This window comes from Zootoca vivipara, chromosome 5 (assembly GCF_965207765.1).
Source record: "Zootoca vivipara chromosome 5, rZooViv2.hap1.1, whole genome shotgun sequence".
In the NCBI taxonomy this organism is placed as follows: Eukaryota; Metazoa; Chordata; class Lepidosauria; order Squamata; family Lacertidae; genus Zootoca; species Zootoca vivipara.
The window spans coordinates 760,513-784,774 of NC_142588.1; the positions used below are offsets into that span (position 1 = coordinate 760,513).

The 24,262-nt window shown below is 44.0% G+C and overlaps 1 protein-coding gene across 4 annotated transcripts in view; it reads left to right on the top strand.

Moving 5' to 3' along the window:
• The window catches only part of PARVG (parvin gamma), a 31,896-nt gene that overhangs the window by 2,805 nt on the left and 4,829 nt on the right, over window positions 1-24,262 (top strand). For 2 of the 4 annotated variants that reach the window (XM_035138574.3, XM_035138573.3), the window contains exons 3-11: window positions 1,773-1,897; window positions 2,830-2,894; window positions 5,786-5,888; window positions 8,427-8,567; window positions 10,692-10,807; window positions 20,090-20,145; window positions 21,106-21,128; window positions 22,653-22,714; window positions 23,952-24,020. In XM_035138574.3, the coding sequence (XP_034994465.2) occupies window positions 1,822-1,897; window positions 2,830-2,894; window positions 5,786-5,888; window positions 8,427-8,567; window positions 10,692-10,807; window positions 20,090-20,145; window positions 21,106-21,128; window positions 22,653-22,714; window positions 23,952-24,020 (711 nt within the window). In that variant the 5' untranslated portion in view covers window positions 1,773-1,821. The remainder of the gene's footprint in view (window positions 1-1,772; window positions 1,898-2,829; window positions 2,895-5,785; window positions 5,889-8,426; window positions 8,568-10,691; window positions 10,808-20,089; window positions 20,146-21,105; window positions 21,129-22,652; window positions 22,715-23,951; window positions 24,021-24,262) is intronic. The other 2 variants (XM_035138575.3, XM_088669923.1) reach the window with 1 other exon arrangement.

A 24,262-nucleotide genomic window follows, 5' to 3' on the forward strand; every position in this document is an offset into this window, starting at 1 on the left:
CGGCGAAAAACCTCGCCGCGCCGCAATTCGGCTCCGGGACTGGCTTGGCGGTGGCGGGATGTTCCCGCCACCGCCAAGCCAGTCCGCAGTGGGGGTTTTTCGCCGTTTGCCTTCCCCTGGGGGAGGCAAACAGCGAAAAACCCCGCCGCGCCGCAATTCGGCTCCGGGACTGGCTTGGCGGTGGCGGGATGTTCCCGCCACCGCCAAGCCAGTCCGCAGCGGGGGCTTTTCGCCGTTTGCCTTCCCCTGGGGGAGGCAAACAGCGAAAAACCCCGCCGCGCCGCAATTCGGCTCCGGGACTGGCTTGGCGGTGGCGGGATGTTCCCGCCACCGCCAAGCCAGTCCGCAGCGGGGGCTTTTCGCCGTTTGCCTTCCCTCGAGGGGGAGGCAAACGGCGAAAAACCCCGCCGCGCCGCAATTCGGCTCCGGGACTGGCTTGGCGGCGGCGGGGAAAAGGGGAGGAATTCCTCCCCTTCTTCCCGCCGCTGCCAAGCCAAAGCGGGCCTCCCTCCGCGCCCGCTGCCGCTTCGGCTTCCTCGGGTTCCCCGAGGAAGCGCCGTCCCATGCCGGAGGTGTGCGGCAAGGCTGCCGGGGGGGGGGGAGCGCTTCTCTCCCCCGCCGCCTCACCGCGCACCTCCAGCATGAGACTGGGCTTCGGAGCGGCGGTTGGCGGAGCGGCAGTTGGCTGTTTCCTGTGTCCCGAGAGCACGGGTCCAATCCCTGTGTCCCTGGTTGTCCCTCCGTCCAATCCCTGTGTCTCTGGGGGACATGCGCAGTACCCCAGGGACACACGGGACAGCTTGGACGCAGGGACAACATGGACATTATTATATAGGATGAGCTTTCGTGTGCATGCACACTTCTTCAGATCCTTTTAAAAAGGATGTTTGCAAACTGATGAGGAAATGTCCAAACTAGAGTTTCTAAAAATGGGAAACCAAGGGAAGCTGACCGCTCCATCCATCTCTGCTACTGATATGCCAGCACCTTCCCATCCAGCTGCAGTGTTGAAAGAAGGCGTCCTAGATTTCTTTGTGTTCGCTGAGCTCTGAACTGGGAGCCTTGAGCTCTGGATTCAGAGTTTAGACAGCAGCTCATTCTCTATATTTCCTCTTAGGACTTCTTTTTATGAGCATTTTTATATTGAGTTAAATCAAAACTGGAGGTTCCAAAAGGTGGCTGGTATTAATATCAAAAGGTTAAGAGAAAGTCGTCGTGTGGGTTGCAGCATTATTGTAAAAAAAGAGAGAGAAAAGTAGATTTCATGTCTCCCCCTCCCACATCTCCCTGTCCTATTTATATTAGCTTTCATCAGGCATTTCAGGGTTTAATTTATACCAGATGGTCAATTTCCTCGTTCCTCCCAATTATTTTCTTATTGTCAAGTCCATTTTTAAAGTCTTTGCTTTCGCCAGGATTTATGCTTGTTTTGGTTTGTGAGCCTGGTGTGAAAGCCTTTCATCAATTTTGCAGTGCTGCCCCCCTCCCCCCTGCTGATTTGAATCCCTGAATAGTCAACGGTTATTCCCAGTAGAGCCCCATTTTACTGGAGCTAAATGTTTCGAAAGACACCTTGGGGTCTGGAGTCTTATGTCATCAAAGTAAGGTCCCATCAACCCATTTGCTTCAGTTACATAGATATTATTGCCACCGCTTTAGAATTGCTCTTTTCTGTACCTGTGGAAGTAGAGCCTATGACCAAACTGCTCCAAGGTGGATGCTCTCACCTGGGAACGGCTTGCTCACCTGTATCTTTCTGCCATGGTTTCTAGGGGAAGTAAGCCCAGACTTCCTGTTTGCAAGGGGAAGGAAAACAAAGCAATGGAGCCAAGCTTCCTCAAAGCTTTCCCAGAGTTTCAAGTCAATCCATTCTCAGAAGAGGAGGACATTGTGCAAGGTATGTTGTTAAGAGGCGCCATAGAAAGTGTGACCAAATGTACAAAAGAGATTCATTACTTCAATATTATTTCTAGACTTAATCCAGTCTGTTGTAGGATAGGTTTGTGTCTCCACCACCACTTGCCATTTCCAGTTTAGGAAATGCAAATGTAATTGATAGATTCTCAGTTAGGTTAATTTATCACAGCGTTAAGTCAAACAAATGTGGCATCATTTTTATTATGTTCTTTCCTTTAACGAATTATTTTAGGAAGTGCCTCCTTTATCACCCTTCAAAAAAGATTATGTCACTTTGTATTCCCTTAATTTGTTGTTTAGTCGTTTAGTCGTGTCCGACTCTTCATGACCCCATGGACCAGAGCACGCCAGGCACTCCTGTCTTCCACTGCCTCCCGCATTTTGGTCAAACTCATGTTCGTAGCTTCGAGAACACTGTCCAACCATCTCGTCCTCTGTCGTCCCCTTCTCCTAGTGCCCTCCATCGTTCCCAACATCAGGGTCTTTTCCAGGGAGTCTTCTCTTCTCATGAGGTGGCCAAAGTATTGGAGCCTCAGCTTCAGGATCTGTCCTTCCAGTGAGCACTCAGGGCTGATTTCCTTCAGAATGCTTAAGTTTGATCTTCTTGCAGTCCATGGGACTCTCAAGAGTCTCCTCCAGCACCATAATTCAAAAGCATCAATTCTTCGGCGATCAGCCTTCTTTATAGTCCAGCTCTCACTTCCATACATCACTATTCCCTTAATTATAATTTCAAATTTGTGATATTAACAATTTGCCTTCTGCTGTGCTGGGATTCCTTCACAAGTCCAAATGATTAGACTTTTTTTGCTTGAATTGGCAATTTGGTGATGAAATGGCGACGGTTGTTTTCAGGGCCTGGGTGAGTTAGCCTGTATAATTGTAACTGCTGTTTGTTTATATCTCTTTCAGGAGAAAAGAGGAAATACATTAAGCCAGCTTCTCGAAATGACCCTAAACTAGAAGCTCTACAAACAGTAATGCACTTTCTCCTTATTTTATTTAGCTTATGGTTTTTTAACAACTGCATTTTCAAAGATAAAATTCCAAGTTGACAAACAGTATGCTTGAGGAATATTTTGTTGGGCAGGCTAGGCCTTCTTAACTGAACTCATTTGGGGGCTGGGGTTGGCAATAGGGCTCCATCGGCCCTATACATTTTAAACAGCCATGGCTTCCCCCAAGGAAGCCTGGGAAAGGAGGTTTGCTAAGGGTGCCGAGAGTTGTTGGAGAGCCCCATTTCCTTCACAGAACTCTTCAAGACAGACCTATGGGGTTGTTAAAAATGTTCATGAATAGCCTTAGCTGGTCATTTTAATGATGATGATGATGATGATGATAATAATAATAATAATAATAATAATAATAATAATAATATATTATTATTATTATTTATACCCCACCCATCTGGCCGGGTTCCCCCAGCCACTCTGGGCGGCTTCCAACAAAACATTAAAATACAGAAATCAAACATTAAAAGCTTCCCTAAACAGGGCTGCCTTGAGATGCCTTCTAAAGGTCTGGTAGTTGTTGTTCTCTTTGACCTCTGGTGGGAGGGCATTCCACAGGGTGGGTGCCACTACCGAGAAGGCCCTCTGCCTGGTTCCCTGTAACTTGGCTTCTCGTAGCGAGGGAACCGCCAGAAGACCCTCGGCGCTGGACCTCAGTGTCCGGGCAGAACGATGGGGGTGGAGACGCTCCTTCAGGTATACTGGACCGAGGCCGTTTAGGGCTTTAAAGGTCAGCACCAACACTTTGAATTGTGCTCGGAAACGTACTGGGAGCCAATGATTGTTCTGTACCACTTTCAATGGTTCATAAAGTTTTCATATTGCTGTATGCCACTCTGATATTTTATGAGAGAACAGTATAGAAATACTTTCCTAGATGAATAGACCATCTCTCTCTCATTCCCCAAGCAAATGTGGAGGGCAGGTGGGAAGAATCACTTGCTAGGAAAACTATGGGCTCCTGGGCAGAAAATGATGCTTGGGAACCATGGGACCTGTCAGGGCCGACCCACACATTAAACAAGGTGAGGCGACCGTCTCAGGCAGCAGAATCCACAGGGGCAACAGATCCCAATGTAGATCTTTATTGTCCCCCTTGTTCTTGATGCAGATGTTCACTCACCCCTTCTTCCTTGGTGGGGATGGGGGGGCATCATTTTGTAGTACATCTCAAGGACCAAAATGTCTTGGGATGGTCCTGGGAGCTGTATTTATTTATTTGATTTAGGAGGCAGGAGACACGACAGATCCCAAATTCCCTGACAGGAAATGACACCCCTGTCGCTTGCAAGCCTCATCTTTGCATGTAACCATCTTTGCTTTCTTAAAAATAAGGGTTCTTTCTTTCTTTCTTTCTTTCTTTCTTTCTTTCTTTCTTTCTTTCTTTCTTTCTTTCTTTCTTTCTTTCTGGAAGAGAGGACTGGCAGCCCAGAGCTGTTTCAACCATTTTTTAAGCTTTCATGAAAACACTCGAGGATTATTAAAGTATTCTGCAGAAGAGCTTGAGACACCCCCCACCCCCTTGGGTGTCAAAGCCAGCTGAGAGGAAACTGCTTATTACTACTTCAGACTGCCGGTAGCTTAGTTCTCCCACATACAGAAAATATCTCCACCTCCAAAACTAAAGAAGATGCTAGCTTAGCCCTTTTACTGACGTGTCCATTTTCAGCATGCAGAGACTCCTCGTCTCTCTGAGAGAGGATATATTGTTTTATTATAATCCCACACCTCGTTTAGAGGAGCATTCAACAATGTGAGCTTCATTCTCTGCCACTGGTTTTTCTGGCTAAGTATGGACTAGACTAGGCCTTGCTCTCTGCAAGATGCTGGTGCGACGGTTCAGCAATTCAGGGATAATATGCCAGCTCACTTGGTACAACATGAGACTCTTAATGCCAGGGTCGTGGGTTTGAGCCCCATGTTGGACCAAAAGATTCCTTCATTGCAGGGGGTTGGACTAGATGACTCTTGTGGTGCCTTCCAACTCTATGATTTTATGAACTTTTTTTGTTAAAAATATATACTGGAATGAATTAAAATGTTAAAATATGTATTTTATTTCTTCACTTCAGATACTTACCGTATATGCTGCTTAATATTCATAATTCATAAGCAGTGTACAAAAACTCTTGTCAAGTGCTCTGTGCATGAAATTTAATTAGAAACACACATATATGCTAAATTTAGGGCTCTTCCATTTTCATACCTGCCAAGTTGCTGTCAGAGAAATAAGGGACCGGGCCGGAAATAGCAGACCGGAAGTAGCGCTGCCGCCATTTTGGAACTGGGCGGAGCATGCTCAGAAGTGACTTTTTTTTTTTTAATACTTCTGTGGCAGGGGAGGACCCATGTGGGTGGGTAGGAAGGAGGTGGAAAAGGTGTTTATGTATGTACCGTTTTTTTTTTTTGTATTTTGTAAAATTAATAAAAAGTATGTTTAAAAAAAAGAAAAAGAAGTGACTTTTGATGCTGCTTTGCCCAGTTCCAAAATGGCTGCCGCGCCAGAAGTCGCACTGCAGCCATTTTGGAACTGGGCAGAGCAGCATCAAAAGTTGCTTCTGAGTATGCTCCGCCCAGTTCCAAAATGGCCACCGCGCCAGAATAAACCGGGAAAAAACAAAAAAAACACCCTGTTTTTTCAGCTAGGAACAGCTGGAAAAACGGGGATTTCCCAGGGAAAACGGGAGACTTGGCAGCTATGTCCATTTTACTTTTACATTACAGTAACCACCAATTACAGAATTAGGATACTTTGGCACAGATTGTTGAAGTAAATCTGATTTCTATCTTTTTTTTAAAAAAGAAGAAGTGAGAAAATACCCAAATGCTGTTATTTAAGTCAACATTTCCCCCCACAGTTCTTTATGGATTGGATTAACACAACTCTGAAGCATGAACACATTCTGGTGAAAAGCCTTGAACAAGACATGTATGATGGATTAGTACTTCACCATCTCATAGGTAAGCCTTTTTTGTTTTAAATGTGGGTATTTGGAAGTACCTGTATTGTGGAATAAATCCCACTACAGAGTGACTTCCTATAATTAATATTTATTACCAGTTCTTTTTCTTAGCTTACATGCAGATCAACCAGATACAGAGGCGTCCTTCCCATAGGGGCTAGTGGTGCGTTGCGCCAGGGTGCCGGGCCTTTGAGAGGCGCCCCAGTATTGGCGGAGTGCAACGAGCCACTAAACCCTATGGCTCCTCCTCATCCTCCGCCTCCTCTCCGCCGGCCGCGGGGATCCCCTCAGCCGTTGCTCTCTCCAAGCCGGTGCCGGGCGTAGTGTGGGTGGGTAAGTGCCCCAAAGCAACAGCGGCTCTGCCCCGCAAACAGTGGCCTGAGGAAGTGCCGGTGGCTAGCATGGGGGGCGAGGAGCCCGAGGCAGACTTCGAGAGCACCCCCTGAGACAGATCCCCGGGCTCGGTTGCTGGGGGCACGTATGGTGAGCAGCCTGCGCGTAGAGCCCGAGCGCGGGGAGTGCTGCGCGGGGAGCCCTGAAGCGCGGCCGCTTCGGCGTGCTTTCCTCGATGGTGACCCCGCCAAGCGGCTGCTGCTTGTCACGCCAGGTGCAGGGGGCCAGTTGGCTCTGGCCGACCGGCTGGCTCTGGCACCCGGCAGTGGCCGCTCTGGCAAGGGGGTCTTCCTGCTGCGCCTCGCACCCGGGCCGCTGTGCTCCCCGCCAGCTCCTGGGCACCTGCTCTATGGGCACCTGTCCTCCCGCCTCTTGCTCCAAGATGGCCGGCCATGTCTCCAAGCCGGCGCCGGGCGTAGCAAGGACGGGTAAGCGTGCCAGAGAGGCGGCTGAAACGGGGAAGGAGGGAGGGTATTTGGGGAGCCGCCGCAGTGGGGAGATGCCGGCCACCCCCTACCACGACCCATCTTGGTGTTCAAGGGAGCAATGCACGGCGTGGGGTGGGGGTTGGGGGCGCCAGAGGGATCCTTGCACCACGGTGCCAGATAAGCTTAAAACGGCCCTGACTAGATAACTGAAATATTCTGAAGCCAGAATGACATTTTTCTCCTCCCACACACCCTCTGAAAATTTAGTTTTCGATGTATTGGCCTTCTTGAAATTTTCTATGTATTTGCTTTCTTACACTAAGTTGTGGCAGGAACAAATTGCATCATTGAAACACTTGCACAGAATCAAGATCACCCTATGCAGGAAGATTTCATTGAAATAGCATGCATGCACGCATAATGGTAGCATGATGTTCTTGTGTGAGCATCATGAGGAGATATTGTGGGAGCCTGACAGGAAGGGAGCAGCAAAAGAAAATAATTTTGAAGAATATAGAACAAGCATCCCCAAACTTTGGCCCTCCAGATTTTTTGGACTACAATTCCCATCTTCCCCAACCACTGGTCCTGTTAGCTAGGGATAATGGGAGTTGTAGGCCAAAACATCTGGAGGGCCGCAGTTTGGGGATGCCTGATATAGAATTAAGAGAGGAAGGCCTTGCCAATGGCAGGATTTTATGCAGAAGGGGAAAAGCAGAGACAAAGACTAACCCTCGAAAAGGATAAAACATACCGTAAGCACTAGGCTTCAGTGACTGGTAATTCATACGGCTTCGTGGTTCCTGCCACGAGTCCTTTATTTGCTGTTACCTTTTCTTTGTGTGTGTTTAGAGTTAGGGTAGGGGAGAAATGTGGCTAATTTGCACTTCTTGAACCAAACAACAGCTATCTTTCAACATTCAAACTGCTCCAAATTATGCAGTACAGTATACAAATGTGTGCATACATATACAGTGGTGCCTCGCTAGACAAAATTAATTCGTTCCATGGGTCTTTTCTTATAGCGAAAAATTCGCCTAGCGATTTATTTATTTTTGCCCATAGGAACGCATTAATTGAATTTCAATGCATTCCTATGGGAAACCGCAATTCGCTAGACGAATTTTTCGTAAAAGGCATTCGTCTAGCGAGGCAAGCTCCGCTCGAAAAATCCTTTCGTTAAGCGGAAATTTCGTTAAGCAGGGCATTCGTTAAGCGAGGCACTACTGTATTAGTGAAAATAACTTGCAAAATGCATTGTTGGATAAATTGCTTGAAAAAATTGTGTAGATTTGGCAAAAATGCATCTAAAAATAAGTATTTGGATAAATGTGGAATCATAGAAATCGAACAGTATTTACAATCCAGACCCCTGAGTGTTCTATAAGATACACAAGGGGATCTTTTGTCAATGACCTTTCACTTTCATTTCAATGGTTGCCCTGAATGCCCTAAGCCTAAGTGAACGAAGGACACACAGCTATTAGCTGTTAGGCTTTTCTACAGCTTTTCAGGCACAAAATGGCTCTGGAAGAGGCTCAGACCAGTTAAAATTCAGTATACAATGCTGGAGGTAGGTGTTGTGTGTGAATTAAAATAAGACACTTTTGTGCCAGGGCTTCTTGGAGGAATTGTAATACCCTGCAATAAATTGCTGAATCAGAAGTCAGACTATATTCTCCATCTTTCTTTCTTGTCTCCTTTTCAACTCCTAGAGAAACTTGGATCCCTCAGTCTGGAAGTAGAGAAAATTGCATTGACAGAGAAGAAGCAAAGGCTCAAACTCGACATTATCCTGAAGTCTGTGAACCAGTGTTTACAGCTAGAAGAAAGCAAACTGAAATGGAGTGTAGACTGTATGTACAAATGCAAAACACAAACCGGATACTGAATAATAATGTATCTCCTTCCTTTTTCTTATCTTGGAAATCTAGTGGTATAAAGGAAGAAGATCCTCTAGACTGGAAGTAAAAAAAACCAAATACCCCAGACAAAAGTTGTAACTCCTGACAAACTAGGTCTCTTATAACATTTGCAGTAGAAACACAAATCCACCCACAAAAATATGTCAGCATGAAAGTAATATTTTATATAAAAACCAGTCACCAGCACCCTAGTCTCCCAAGAAACAAACCACCCAGGTATGGACTATACCAGTGATGGGCAACCTTTTGAGCCTGGTGTGTCAAAATTCGCCAAAAAAATGAGCGTAACTTGGGTGGTGTGTCACTTCGAGGAAAAAACCAAAATTTTGTGATATTGATAGTTTAAATAACAAAAATGTATACTTGTTCCCCTTTAAAAAAAGGAAAAAGGGGAGGAAAAAAATTATTAAAGTTTTTTTAAAAAAATATTTTCTTTTTTAAAAAAAATTTAAAGGGAAAAAAAATAAGGCAAAACCCAGAGGTCTTTCCCAGTCTGGGCTCAGGCCTTCCTCTAGTGGGTCTGCCGCTGGGGAGGTGGGCTCGGGTTGGGCCTGTGCCGGGGCTTCCTTTTTCCTCCTCCGGCCTCCGGAGTGCCTCGAGGCTGTCCGTCAGGTTCGTGGGATGGGGGTGGGGTCCGGCAGCTCCCCAGTTGATGCACTGGTGGCCCCCAGTGTCTGGGCGGTGGCGGTTTCTGTGGCTCAGGAGCCCGTCCAGCAGCTCCTGCAGCGCTGGTCACTTTCAGGAGCTCCACGGCTCTGTGCCAACCACCATCTTGCCTCGCCGGAAGTCCACAAGGCCCCCAGAGATGCGTCGCCTGCAGCATTCCGCCGCCGGCCGGAAGTGAGGTCTCGGCATGCAACCGTGTGTCACCGAAATTGGCTATGCGTGTCAGTGCTGACACGCGTGTCATAGGTTCACCATCACTGGACTATAGAGATAAAAACAGCATTGGTTCTTAATTGCTGGAGTCCCCAGGTGCTAAATGCAAGTTTAGCCCTGCAGCAGATATTTCCTCCCAGATACATAAATGAGTGGTGAGCATTAATTCCTGTGGAGGAAAATTACTGCTGCACTTGGAGACAAGATGGAGTGTGGGTGGAAAATGACTTCCCATCTCTGCCTCTCCGTAGCCTGGCGCTTGCTGATAAAGGGTGCATTTTATACTCCCTCAAGGGTCTCCAGACACACACTTCTGTCATAAGGATGACCATTTTGCTAGCTAAAACAACAAGAGTTCCATTGACGAGGGATTCTGAGGAATAGAGACTCAGGGCCAGCCTAAGGGTGCATTTGTTTAGGACATCTTGGCCCACTGGGCTATAAAGCCCCGTCCTCACTCCCACCCTGGCGCCAGCAGGAGCTGCATCTCCCCACAGCTTTCAAAAGAGTACCATTGTACCGAAACCTGCTAGCATTTAAACTAAGGTTACCAGATTTTTTTCAATGAATCGGGGACACTCTTCAACTTCAGTGGATTTTGTATGGGGACTGATTTGTAAATCCAAGGGGCGTCTGGTAACCTTAATTTAAACCATTTCCGGATACAGTTTATTTATACAGTATTTCCAAATACAGCGGTACCTCGGGTTATGAACACAATTGGTTCCAGAAGTCTGTTCATAAACTGAAGCGTTCATAAACTGAAGCGAACTTCCCCATTGAAAGTACAGTGGTGCCTCGCTTAACGAATGCCCTGCTTAACGAAATTTTCGCTTAACGAAAGGTTTTTTCTAGCGGAGGTTGCCTTGCTAGACGAATTCGTTTTCGTCTAGCGAATCGCGGTTTCCCATAGGAATGCATTGAAATTCAATTAATGCGTTCCTATGGGCAAAAAAAAAATTCAAAAAAAATTTCAATGCATTCCTATGGGATTCGCTAGACGAATTTTTTCGTTATAAGAAAAGACCTGTGGAACGAATTAAATTCGTCTAGCGAGGCCCCACTGGATGTAATGGAAAGTGAATTAATCCGTTCCAGATGGGTCCGCGGCGTTCGTAAACCGAAAATTCGTAAACCAAGGTATTAATTGGTTTGCACTTCATGCTCTTATTTTAGCCATCTTCAGGAAGGACTTGCTGTCCACGTTGCATCTTCTGGTGGCCATCGCTGGCCACTTTCAACCAGAGCTCGCCATACCTCCAAACGTTAAGGTGGATGTTATAAACGTAGAGGTAACTGAACATTTTTTTGCTTTCTTTCTGCTCTCTGCTGAGCTTTTTAAGGTTGTCTTTGCACCCTGAGGCAAGCATGTTGCAATTAGAAAAACTGCTTTTGATGGTTGTGGCTGCAGGGACAGGAGCTGAGCATAGCCCCAGTTCTCATCCACACACCGACCTCAGAGAAGTGCTGTGGAGTAGGGATGGGGGGGGAGGGATTTGGAGAGAGCACTTTCACTTGCACTGTGGCAACCATGTCGCCATCCTGCAGCATATTGTTAAGAGTGCCGCCACCACCACCATTTGGTGAAGAAGGAGTGGGACCAGGATTGGTTTCGTAGGTCCACACTTCTCTTTCTCACTTGCCCAGCCAGATGGGCAGGGTATAAATAATAAATTACAGTGGTACCTCTACTTACGAATAACTCTACTTACGAATGTTTCTACTTACGAATGGAGCTCCGTCCGCCATCTTGGATGCAGTTTAGATAGGATTTTTTCTACTTACGATTTTTAGATAGGGTTGCTTCAACTTACGAATTTTTTCTCCCAATGCATTCCTATGGGATTCGACTTACAAATTTTTTCGACTTACGAATGTGCGTTCGGAACACATTAAATTCGTAAATAGAGGTACCACTGTATTGTTATTATAGAATCAGCAGCCCACATGACAGGCTGCAAGGCAGTGGGCAGTGCCTGGAAGACCCTGTTGTGTCATGGACCCTAGTACAAGGTGGGTCACAAACAAATATACTCTCAGGGCTGTTTCTAGAACTCTGATTCCTATTAGGAATATTAAAAACATGAATGCAAGATGTCAAATTCAAATGGTGGAAACAAAATGTCCGATTCAAATCCTCAAATCCTTAATGTGAATTTTATAACAAAATTCTTATTTATTTATTTACATATAAAACACACACATTTACATTTACACAATACACATACAGTGGTACCTTGGTTTATGAACACAATTTGTTCTGGAAGTCTGTTCATAAACTGAAGCGTTCATAAACTGAAGCGAACTTTCCCATTGAAAGTAATGGAAAGTGAATTAATCTGTTCCAGATGGGTCCGCGGCGTTCGTAAACCGAAAATTTGTAAACTGAGGTGTTCATAAACCGAGGTACACAACACAGTACCTTATTTTCATAACATAAAACATATCAACATATCAACATACCTACACACCTACCCCACATGGACACCCACCAAGTGACTTGACTTCCAGCCATTCTTGTTACGCTACTTTATTTTTCCAACTAGCTTAAACGCATTTCATTATTTCTTTAATCTCTTCTTCTATCTTGACTTTACTCTCCTTTCACTCTAATCATTTTCTGGATTCACTCAATATCTGTCAGAAATTCTACTTTTTCCACATATATTTTGATGTATTCCTTAAAGATAGCCCACTCCTTATTCACTTTTTGTACCATATCTCCTCTTATCCTCCCTGTTAGTTTGGCAACATGGAAGTATTCCATCATTTTCAGATAGCCAGTCTGTTTTAGTTGGGATGCTGCTGCTTTTCCAATTTTTGGCAATCAATAACCTTGCCGCAGTAGTCACATACATAAATATTGGTCTGACCGTTCTTTTTATTTCCTCTGACAGGATACCTAGGAGAAAGGATTCTGGTTTTTTTCCAAATGGAAATCTAAACATATTTTTTCAATTCATTATAGATATTTTCCAGAATCCCACTATCTCTTTGCACTCCCACCACATGTGTAGAAAGGTTCTTGCCCCGTTGTTGCATCTCCAACAGACATCACTAAATTTTTTATACATTTTTGCCAGTCAGGTACCATCTGTATTGCATTTTCATTACATTCTCTCTTAAATTATAGCATGCTGTAAATTTGATATCTCTTTTCCACAGCCTTTCCCATTGGCTCATCATAATATATTATATTTTATAACAAAATTCAATTACATTGGACTTTGCAGCTGTTTGGTGCCAAGTCTTTTAAGCCAACTGAAGCCCTATTTATTAACCCAGACTTTGGGCTATATCTGTATTCCTGCACTTTATAAATAGTTGTTTGACTGTGTTTGTGCTCTCCCCTTTTAACTGTGCTCTATTGTTTACTGGTTGTATGGCTTCGTTGTGTTTGATTGATATAGTATCTGCTTTAGAATTATTTTATAATGAAAAGCAACTAACAAAAAGAAATGGATAATATTATGATTCTCTTGACATTTTATTATTAGATGTGAATATTATAAGCCAGGCATCCCAAAACTTCGGCCCTCCAGATGTTTTAGACAACAATTCCCATCTTCCCTGACCACTGGTCCTGTTAGCTAGGGATCATGGGAGTTGTAGGCCAAAACAGCTGGAGGGCTGCAGTTTGGGGATGCCTGTTATAAGCTGTTGACTCTAAAGCAGCACTACATACTAAATACTATTACTTTTATGCCATATCTGTTAAATGTTAAATACCATTGCATACCAGTAATTGAATCAAATTAAATTAAATTAAATTAAATTAAATTAAACATTACATGCTGACTATAAAATATTGTCAAATGTTCACTGTCAAATAACTAATTCTGAAATCAAATGCCATGTCTCAAAAGAAATATCAATGGAATTGAAGTTGAGATAGTTGATGTTTGTATAAGGTACATTTACATTGCAATGTAGCTGAAGCAAAATTCCAAGTATGTTGGTATTTGGCCAATTAATAATAATAATAATAATAATAATAATAATAATAATAATAATATATCAAATATTTACTGCATGCATATATAGTAAATATACTGAGAAAATATGTATGCAATGAGTAATTAACATCAAAATTTGCACTAATTCATCATTTTATCACACTGTTAATAAGCTCATGTGTAATGTTAAGCTAAAGCATGGCTCTGAGCTTAATGTGTTGTCCAAGCCCAAGCTCAGGGTTTCGCTGTCTCCAGACAAACTTTGCCCTATGGTTTACAACTGGTGCTTTGTCTGGATTGCATGCTAAGCCAAACCATAACTTAGCTCAGTGGAGTACTGCAGCAGAATGAATGGCGAGGAGCAAATTGGCTGTGATTTCCTACGTGTGAATGAGGACTATTTACTACCTACTTACTTACTTACTTAATCCAACCTTTTCCCCAGACAGGGACTCAAAGTGGCTTACAGATAAAAGAGAAACAGTTACAAACATTTTTTTCCAAACCATTAAAAAGCAATTAAGCACTAACTTGTATAAATACTCAGAGAAACCATATGTCCTATAGGAATTCTATCGGTAGAAAACGTGTGAAGTTGCATTGCCAAAGTATGCAGAGCAGGGAGAGTATTGGGCAGAGCTATATGAGCAGAAAGAAACCCAAGATTCCCAATCCCATGTTTGCTGATGGCATTCTTGTGGGATGGAACACTGGGGCAGACAAGTCACAACAGTTCCTAGAGTGTCCACTAACAGGAACTCACCTGGAGGGACACCTGACTACAGGTCAGTTCCTGTTCCCTCAGACATGCAAATGAGTTGGATTAGACAAAAGCCCTAGCCTGCAATCACTCTCTCTCTCTTAGCCACTTCCTCCTTCGATGGGAACACATCTCCAGAGAATCTCCAGTTAGCATGGTTCTCACTCTAGGCCTGCAGCCAAGAGTGAGACCAAATGGAGTCTTACTTTACTAAGTAGTCTCTAGATATATATATACTTGTAACTTTTCTAAGCAAGCCTGCCTTTCTGAGATTATGCTGTAACTCAGGATGAAACTGTAAGTAAACTCTATCTTATTTTATAAACACTGTGTTGTGTATTTCTTTTAAGAGGGACAAAGGGGACCTTTGCCAGGAAGTGTAATATTGAACTATAAAGTGTAATATTGTTATAGAGATTCTAGCGAATCTAACGCACATGCTTTGCTGCGCACAAAAGGGGAATGTCACTCTGCTGATATTGGAAGCTTGCTAACACAAGCTTGGATAGGATCTATCTAATAATATATCCTAATCCACATCCCTAACATTCCCATAAAGGGTTATTACGGCCCAGGACTGCGTATTTTTGTGTATTTTTGAAGGATTGCTTTGGATTGTGATTTTGAACTGAGTAGGATTTTTTCAGTTAGAACTTCCTGGTGAGCACATGGTCTATTGTTCTCCAGTGTGCCTAGGGGATTAGCTACCCCTACCCTCCCTCAGAGTTTACAGCACTGAGAACTCAGAGGCAGTGAAGATTATTTTGCATTTTGAGATATTTTTAGAGATTTTGATTTTGGAATTTTTGGCAAATTTTTGAATTTTGAGAAATTTTTAGAATTTTGAGATTCCAAGATGGCTTTTGCAGATTTTGATAGTGGAGTTAAGCCAGGATTCATGGCTCTAGATGATGACAATTATGTATTTTGGAAACAACGCCTGATAGCATTTTTAGATGCAAGGAATGTTTTGGATGCCATTGAAAAACCTATGCCTACTGGCACAACAGCGGAGGATTTAGCTAAGATAGCAAGTTGGAAACGCATGAACAGCGAGGCCAGATACATAATTTTGAGTGGACTTCGCAACAGGCATCTAACATCAGTTAATAGCAAAGATGATGCAGCTAAAATCTTAAAAGATATTGAGCGCAGGTATGGAGCATCTACTAAGAACTCCTACAGGAATTTGATGAGCAAATTAACTGCGCTGAGGATGAATTCAAGAGAAGAATTCACTGACCATATCAGCAAATTTAGTGAAATTGTTCAGAGGATTGATCTTACTACTAAAGCCCTTGATGAAGAAACAAAGGTTTCATTTTTGATAGCATCTCTAGGACCAAGCTTCAGTTCATTCAAGAGTTGCATGGATCACAAAAAGGACCTGACTTTTGAAGAACTGATTGATCATTTGAGAGAGGAATGCAGAGATTACCTTGATTCTTCAGAAAGGAATACAGGGAGAAAGGACACTAATTATGCTTCCAAGCATTTTCAAAGGTCCAGACAAACGCCAAAGGAAATAATTTGCTTTAACTGCAATTTAAAAGGGCACATGGCGAAGGAATGCCGGGCACCTAGGAATAAATCCCACCCCTTTCCACCAAAAGGCGAAAAGAAGGGGGGTCGTGGGCGTGCAATGATATTGCAAGAAAGAAATGTAGCTTTCCAGAGCTGTGAAGGAAAGCGCAATAAGTGGCTTCTGGACAGTGCAGCAAGCAGCCACTTCTGTTATAAAAGGGAATATTTCAATGAAATAGACAATAATAAACAGTCTGAGATTGAAATTGCTGATGGAAATGTTATAAAGTCAATAGGTGCAGGATCTTTGAACTTGAATTTCAAAGTGAACAATGAGTCTTTTGATACTACAGTGAGTAATGTTAAGTATGCACCAAAGCTGAACTGTAATCTAATAAGTGTGTCTAGCTTGGACAAGAAAGGTTTTGAAATTATATTTAAAAATGGACAATGCAATGTGATAAAAGATGGTGAAGTGTTTATTCAAGCCAAACTAATCAATGATGTGTATGAGATTGATATTTCAGAGAATGAGTCTGCAAGGGTTGCACAACCCAGCAGAAAGGATCAACCAGATCTGGAACTCTGGCACAAAAGGCTTGGACACAGGGATACCAACCTTATCCTGAAAATGCAGAAGGAAAATCTGGTAAAAGGTCTACAGGTAAAGAATTGCAGTACACCAATGCCAAACTGTACAACTTGCATAACTGAAAAGGCAGTCAAGCCTTCCTTCCCACGTTGTACAGAGAAGAGAAGCACAAAAGTCATGGACACTGTTCATACTGACCTATGTGGTCCGCTGAATGTACCTTCCCTAGGAAACAATAAGTACATTCTGATATTTATAGATGACTTCTCAAGATATTGTGTTGGATATTTTCTAGAGGAAAAGAGTCAGACACCGGAATTGTTCAAACTGTACTTAAACATGGTGAAGAACAAATTCCAGAGAGCTCCTTCCACCTTAATTTCGGATAATGGTGGAGAGTTTTGCTCACGGCAGATGAAGGCCATCATGGCACAAGAAGGCATAGCACATGTAACTACAGTTGCTTACACGCCTCAACAGAACTCCATTGCTGAGAGAAAGTTTAGGTCTATTATGGAGATGACAAGGTGCATGTTAAAAGAGGCCAACTTGTCACAGAAGCTATGGGGTGAAGCGGCGAATACGGCGATTTATTTGCAAAACAGATTGCCTACAAAGGGTGCAGAACGCACACCATTTGAACTTTGGCACGGGAGAGTCCCAAGTCTGCAGCACATACGTGTGTTTGGAAGTGTCTGTTATTACCACGTGCCCAAAGAGCGCAGACACAAGCTTGACTCCAGAGCAAAAGCAGGTATCCTGGTTGGATATGCTCCTGGAGGTAAGGGATATAGAGTTTTAGATCCAAAGAGTAGCAGAGTAGACCCATATCATGTGGTTCATTTTGATGAACTAGGAAAGTTTGATACAAAGGACACTGTTATTGACTGTTCTAGAGAGTCACCAGATGAAGAGTTTATAAGTTTTCCTTTAGCACAAGGAACTAATATACCTTCTAGTGTCACAACACCCCCTACAGGCGACACCCCAGAAGACGCAGAGGTCCAGACCCCTGGCGGCACCAGAGACGAAGAGGAGGAGCTGTACGTGGACATGCCAGCGTTGGAGGAGGATGAGGATGCTGATGCGGTTGCACAACCAGAGGTCAGATGCTCATCCAGAACCAACAAGGGCGTTCCGCCACTACGACTGTCCTACTTTGCAGGGTCGGCGTCTCCACCAGAACCTTCCACTTGGGAAGAGGTAGAGCAGATGCCAGCCACCGAAGCCAGTCTCTGGAGGAAAGCCGCGCAGGAAGAGATTGACGCACTGCACAAGAACAAGACCTGGACACTCACAAAAGTACCTGCTGGTAAGAAAGCAATTGGGAGCAAATGGGTGTTCAAGGTTAAAAGGGGTTCAGAAGGGGAGGTGCAACGTTACAAAGCAAGACTAGTGGCACAAGGTTTTTCACAGCAATATGGCCACGACTATGACCAAGTCTTTGCACCGACAGTGAGATACAGTAGCGTAAGATTACTTTTAAGCATCGCAGCATCTAAAGGGATGGAGGTGAAACACATCGATATAGCTACTGCGTTTTTGCATGGGGAAATTTCTGAAGAAATTTACATGAAGCAGCCTAAAGGTTTTATAAAGCCAAATGAGGCACATTTGGTTTGCAAGCTTCAAAAGGGACTGTATGGTTTAAAACAAGCAGCCAGAGCCTGGAACTTGAAATTGCATGGAATGCTGGTGAAACTTGGGTACAAGCAAGGTGAAGCTGACAAGTGTTTGTACACTAAGCAGAGTAATGGACAATTTTCTTATATTCTTGCCTTCGTTGACGACCTTTTAATCGCAACGTCAAATGACAGGGATTATAAAAATGTAGTCCAGCACCTCAACAAGGAAGTGCAAGTGAAGGAATTAGGACCAGTTGAGTATTACCTCGGGATTCAAGTGGAAAGAGAACAGGATGGTTCATTTCTACTTAATCAGAAGCAAAAGATAATTGAACTGTTGGAGAGTATGCAATTGCAGGATGCAAAACCCGTCGACACCCCGATGGCTACAGACTTCTTAAAGAACCAAGAGGATTCGAAGCTACTGCCAAACAACACAGAGTATCGTTCAGCGATTGGTAAACTTTTGTATTTAGTTACCACGTGCAGACCTGATTTAGCCAATGCAGTAGGGATTCTCAGCAGGAAAGTGAGTAGTCCCACTGAGCATGATTGGGTTGGTGTGAAGAGGGTGGTTCGATATCTTAAGGGTACAATGGATTGTAAATTAAAGTTACCAGCTGTCAGTGACCCTAAGCTCATTGGGTACACTGATGCTGACTGGGCGGGTGATAATTCTGATTATAAATCCACAAGCGGGCATGTCTTTATGTATGGGGGCGGAGCTATCACATGGGGCAGTTATAAACAGAAATGTATAGCTTTATCGTCTACAGAATCGGAATATGTTGCGGCTACAGAAGCGTGCAGAGAGATTTCCTGGCTGGACCAACTCCTAACAGACTTTGGCGTGGAGAGAAAGGAACCTATAAGCCTGCTGGAGGACAACCAAAGCTGTCTAAAGCTGGCGCAGAATGAGAAGTTCCTAGCACGCTCAAAACACATTGGGGTCAGGTACCACTACGTTCGCCAGATGATACAAGATGGACTTGTCGAACTGTCGTACTGCTGCACATCGGAGATGACAGCAGACATCCTAACAAAACCCCTGCCAAGACAGAGTTTCCAGAACCTGCGTGTCAAGCTGGGACTCTTGGGTGGTTGAATAAAGTTGCTTATGTTTTGTTTTGTATGTAATGAATGTTGTGAATTGCCTGAGAAGGGGTTTGTGGGATGGAACACTGGGGCAGACAAGTCACAACAGTTCCTAGAGTGTCCACTAACAGGAACTCACCTGGAGGGACACCTGACTACAGGTCAGTTCCTGTTCCCTCAGACATGCAAATGAGTTGGATTAGACAAAAGCCCTAGCCTGCAATCACTCTCTCTCTCTTAGCCACTTCCTCCTTCGATGGGAACACATCTCCAGAGAATCTCCAGTTAGCATGGTTCTCACTCTAGGCCTGCAGCCAAGAGTGAGACCAAATGGAGTCTTACTTTACTAAGTAGTCTCTAGATATATATATACTTGTAACTTTTCTAAGCAAGCCTGCCTTTCTGAGATTATGCTGTAACTCAGGATGAAACTGTAAGTAAACTCTATCTTATTTTATAAACACTGTGTTGTGTATTTCTTTTAAGAGGGACAAAGGGGACCTTTGCCAGGAAGTGTAATATTGAACTATAAAGTGTAATATTGTTATAGAGATTCTAGCGAATCTAACGCACATGCTTTGCTGCGCACAAAAGGGGAATGTCACTCTGCTGATATTGGAAGCTTGCTAACACAAGCTTGGATAGGATCTATCTAATAATATATCCTAATCCACATCCCTAACATTCCCATAATTCTAAGGGGTGTGTTTAGTGTGTGTGTGTTTGTGCTTGCAGTGGCAGGAGCGAGATCCCCAGCCACTGCTCCCACTTTATTAATTTTAGTTATTTGACCCCAGAATGTGTAGATTTTGCCTAAGATTTTGGTATAATTAAAGATGCAATCCTATACCTGGTTACCTGGGAGTAACCTGGCCAGTCTTCCTTCTGTGTAAAAATGCCCAAGATTTCACTATAAAGAATCTTGCACAACACATGCCTGAGGTATATTGTTCCCCTTTCCTTCTTTTTTTGCAGTTAGTAGATGATACCTTCTTTTTGCATCCTTTCTTTCTATTTCATAGCATACCGTCAACGGATTTAAGACAGAAGATGCAGTTGAGTACATCACCGGGAGCAGGTAAAAGACAAAAAGTGGCTTGAACTCTGAATGGAGAAGTACAAAGATGGAAATTACATTTGTCTCTACTTACGTGCCAGTTTTGTCGTGCAAATAAAAGTCAACAAAGAGTTAGAAAAAGTATTGCATTTGGTACTGGTTTTTGTAAATCCCATAGAGTTCTTTATTTAGGTGGCTTTGGAAATTCATCCCTTATTTGCTGGATCCTCGACTCCTGGTTCCTTCTGCGCTCAGACCGCCTTGTGTTCTAATGCCATGACACCAGGCTACAGAGGCCATCTTGCCTCTTTCCGCCTTGCTTCAAACATCAGAAATGTCGCTTGCCTTCTAAGGCTTTGTCCTTACCAATTTCTTTTATAATCTGTTATGTTAGACGATTTCTAATATGAGAAACTACGCTTAAAAGATAAACCTTTATTGACTTTTGAGCCAGAGGCTCAGGTCACAGCTACATTTTATATTTCAGTCTCTTATTTCATAGTGACAAATTCTAGAAAGGCAGGCATGTGAATCTGTTGCCACACAAATAACAGGTTGGAATGCTGTGCAATATTATGTCCAAGTAAATACATGTAGACTTCTGCCATATGAGGCTTGTCGCAGCCCAGAAATTAACTACAGTGGTACCTCGACTTACGAAGGCGATCCGTTTCGCGGCGCTCTTCGTAAGTCGAAACCTTCGGTTGTCGAAGAGTTCATTTTGTGCATGCACGAAGCGCAATTTTGCACTTCTGCGCATGCGCAGACTGCGCACGCCGCTTATGCGCAGGCGCAGACCATGCGTGGGCCAAAAAGACTTCCGGGTTTGCCGACTTCGTAAGTCGAAACCTTCGTAAGTCGAGGCATTTGGATGTCGAGGTACCACTGTATTCAACCTGAGACACTGTGGGCTGCAACCTACTACTTCAGATGCCTACTTGCTTGTTTTCTAACTCATTTTTCCTTTTGTTGGGTATTTAGGGAACCTGACGAACGTTCTTCACGTAAGTTACGGAACTCAGGACTTATTCCAGTGTGTCTCCACCATGATCTGTTTTGAAAAGCTCTGTGGCAGTTAATGTTCCCTGCAAAAAGCTTCCTATCTTCATCATCAATGACAATCTCCTGATGCTCTTTCTTAAATATGAAGAACTACCATTGTTTTACTAAACTTCTACACATAGCAGCAGAAAATAATTCTTCTGAGGTTAGGTATGAGCTGGAAAGTCACATGGGGCTGTTGAGACTTATAACGTTATAATTGTAACTGTGCCCATGCAATTCAGATGAGATCGAATAAATTGCCCACGTACTCTTATACTGCCTGCTATAATGTGATAGCCGAAGAGAACTCATTCAACCTTTATTAAGGAAACTACCTACCTAGCTGCTCATAGGAAATACCTTATTATTATTGGGATGCGGGTGGCGCTGTGGGTAAAACCACAGAGCCTAGGGCTTGCTGATCAGAAGGTCGGCGGTTCGAATCCCTGCGACAGGGTGAGCTCTCGTTGCTCGGTCCTAGCTCCTGCCAACCTAGCAGTTCAAAAGGATGTCAAAGTGCAAGTAGATAAATAGGTGGGAAGGTAAAACGGCGTTTCCGTGCCTTACTCTGGTTCGCCAGAAGCGGCTCTATCATGCTGGCCACATGACCTGGAAGCTGTATGCCAGCTCCCTCGACCAATAATGCGAGATGAGCGCCGCAACCCCAGAGTCGGTCACAACTGGACCTAATGGTCAGGGGTCCCTTTACTTTTACCTTTACCTAACTACCTAGTTGCTCATACCGCCCTCCCAAGGCGTGCACTCGTGCTCCTCCTGCCTATGGAGGGGACGCCAAGAGCTCCCCAGCGGCAGCGGCCGCAGCGAGCGAGCAGCGGTGGTAGTGGCGGCAAGCTCCCGCAGCTGAAGCCTTCAGCTATGGGCACTGCTGCCTATGCTAGCTCGCTGCAGCCGCCGCCGCTGAGGAGCTCAAAGCGTCCCCTCCACAGGCAGGAGGGCGCCGAGCTCCCCTCTTGGCCCGCGCTCCTCCTGCCAATGGAGGGGACGCAGGGGCATCAGCGGCGTGCGTGCGTCATGACGCATGTGCGCCCGGGGGGGGGGCGCCAGAAGGTGTTTGCTTAGGGTGCAAAAAGCCCTAGCACTGTGCCTGTTTATCGAATAAACGTAGAGAAAGACAGGTTGCTGTCTCAAGGAATTTCCAGTCTAAGGGTGTGAACCTAAGTAGTTAAAAGTCAATCTCATTGAGATCAAAACAGCTTTCTCCCAGAGAAATGGGTATAGGAGTGCGACCCACATTACTGTAGTATAGAATGACTGCATTAGGAGGAAAAGGCAATAAAGAGAGGCAATAATATACCCCCAAGCCCACAAAGCAGCCATATACAGAGCACTCCACCTCCATCCTCCTTTCTTATTGGGCTAAGATATGGGTTATTATGACCTGCATTGCAAAACATAATACAGAAGAACTCTCATGCGGTGAAATGTATTGAAAATAATCATTTTGGTACTGTCCTTTCCTGTAGAAGCTGAAATCTTTGATGAATTAATGACATATGCTCCAGAGAAAGTGGATGCAGTGAAAGAGGTAAAACAAACATCCCTCAGGTTTTTGTTTTGTTCCCCCCCCCGACAATTTATAATGTGATATATAACCAAGAAACAGTGATTTTATGCCATTCTCTGTTCCTTTTTTAAAAAAATGATTTTTATTGATTTTACAAAATAAAACATAAAAAACACATATCAAATTCTTTCCACCCTCTTCCACCCCCCCACGAGCCCCCTCCTGCCACGAGAAGGTCCTGTGCCAGGCGAATAGTCGAAGGTGGTCCATTTTATAGTTGGGTTTATCCCCCTCCCCCTCCTCCCTCCCCCAGAGTCCACTTCTGCCACCAGTGGGCCCCGGGTTACGAGGCAGGACAGAGGAGAGTGTCCACCCAACTATCTATCCATACATATCTACTATGGAAAAGAAGAAGAAGAAAAAAGACAAAAAAACCCATCCCTCCCTCCCACACACCAAAAAAGAAAAATAATCCCCTCCCCCCAAAAAGAAAAAACTAAAGAAAAGGGAAAAAAACAAAGAAAAAGAATATATATATATATATATATATATATATATATATATATATATATATATATATATAATATCTGTTCATTCTTCATAAACATTTTTGTATAGGCTTCCCCTACCTCCCCCCTTCCAGATTTACATTTTAGAATCTCAGTTAAACAGTTTTCTACTCATATTCCCCATTCTATTTCCAAACTTCCCAATCTTATTTTAACATACTAACCATTTTTCCCTGATAAATTCTCTTTTAATGTTATTTCATCCCCCCCACCCCACCCCCGGGACCCATCCTGCCACTATGAGTCCCTAGAGGCAAGGGAGGGTCCGAAATAACTCTTTTTCCAATTGAGTTCCCTCCCCCCATCCCCCCTCCCCAGGAACCCCCCCCCCCTGCCACCGGGAGTCCCCAGAAAGCAAGGGAAAGCAGGAGGGGTAAAGAGCCCAATCGTCCCTTCTATTATTCATCCCTCAAAAAAAATAATTTCCTAATATTCTTAATTAATTATTACACCTTACTTCCCACCAAATTAACATTCCTTTCCTCCGTTGCCACAATTTCTTTCCAAGTACTTCCATACATCTAACTCCTTTTTGCCTTCCCAGTTTTTAATTTTTCCATTTATTCTCGGTTTTTCCTCCCCCTCCCCCGCTCCCAGCCAGTCCCTTCCATCCCAGCAAGGTCCAAAGTCCGCAATCCAGTTTTTCCATCCTTTTTATCCATCCTGATAAACATTCTCTATTCCTTTAGGTATTTTTGAAGTTTGTCAACAGACATGTTGGGAAGTTAGGACTAAGTGTGAAAGACATTGACTCTCAGGTAATAATATCCTACTCATGATCCTATGTTGCGTTTAATTTATGAAGTGCTTTATGGTGTTTGTCCTGACATCAACCCTTGGAGGCATATCACTAAGCATTTCCCTTTACAGATGGGAAACACAGGTTGGGGCTGCAGCTTGATGAAGGCCACATAATAAGTCAGTGTGGAGCACATGAACACTATGTAGCTGCATCCTTCATGGGCAGGACTGTTGGAACCAGGGATGAAGAGCCCGCTGG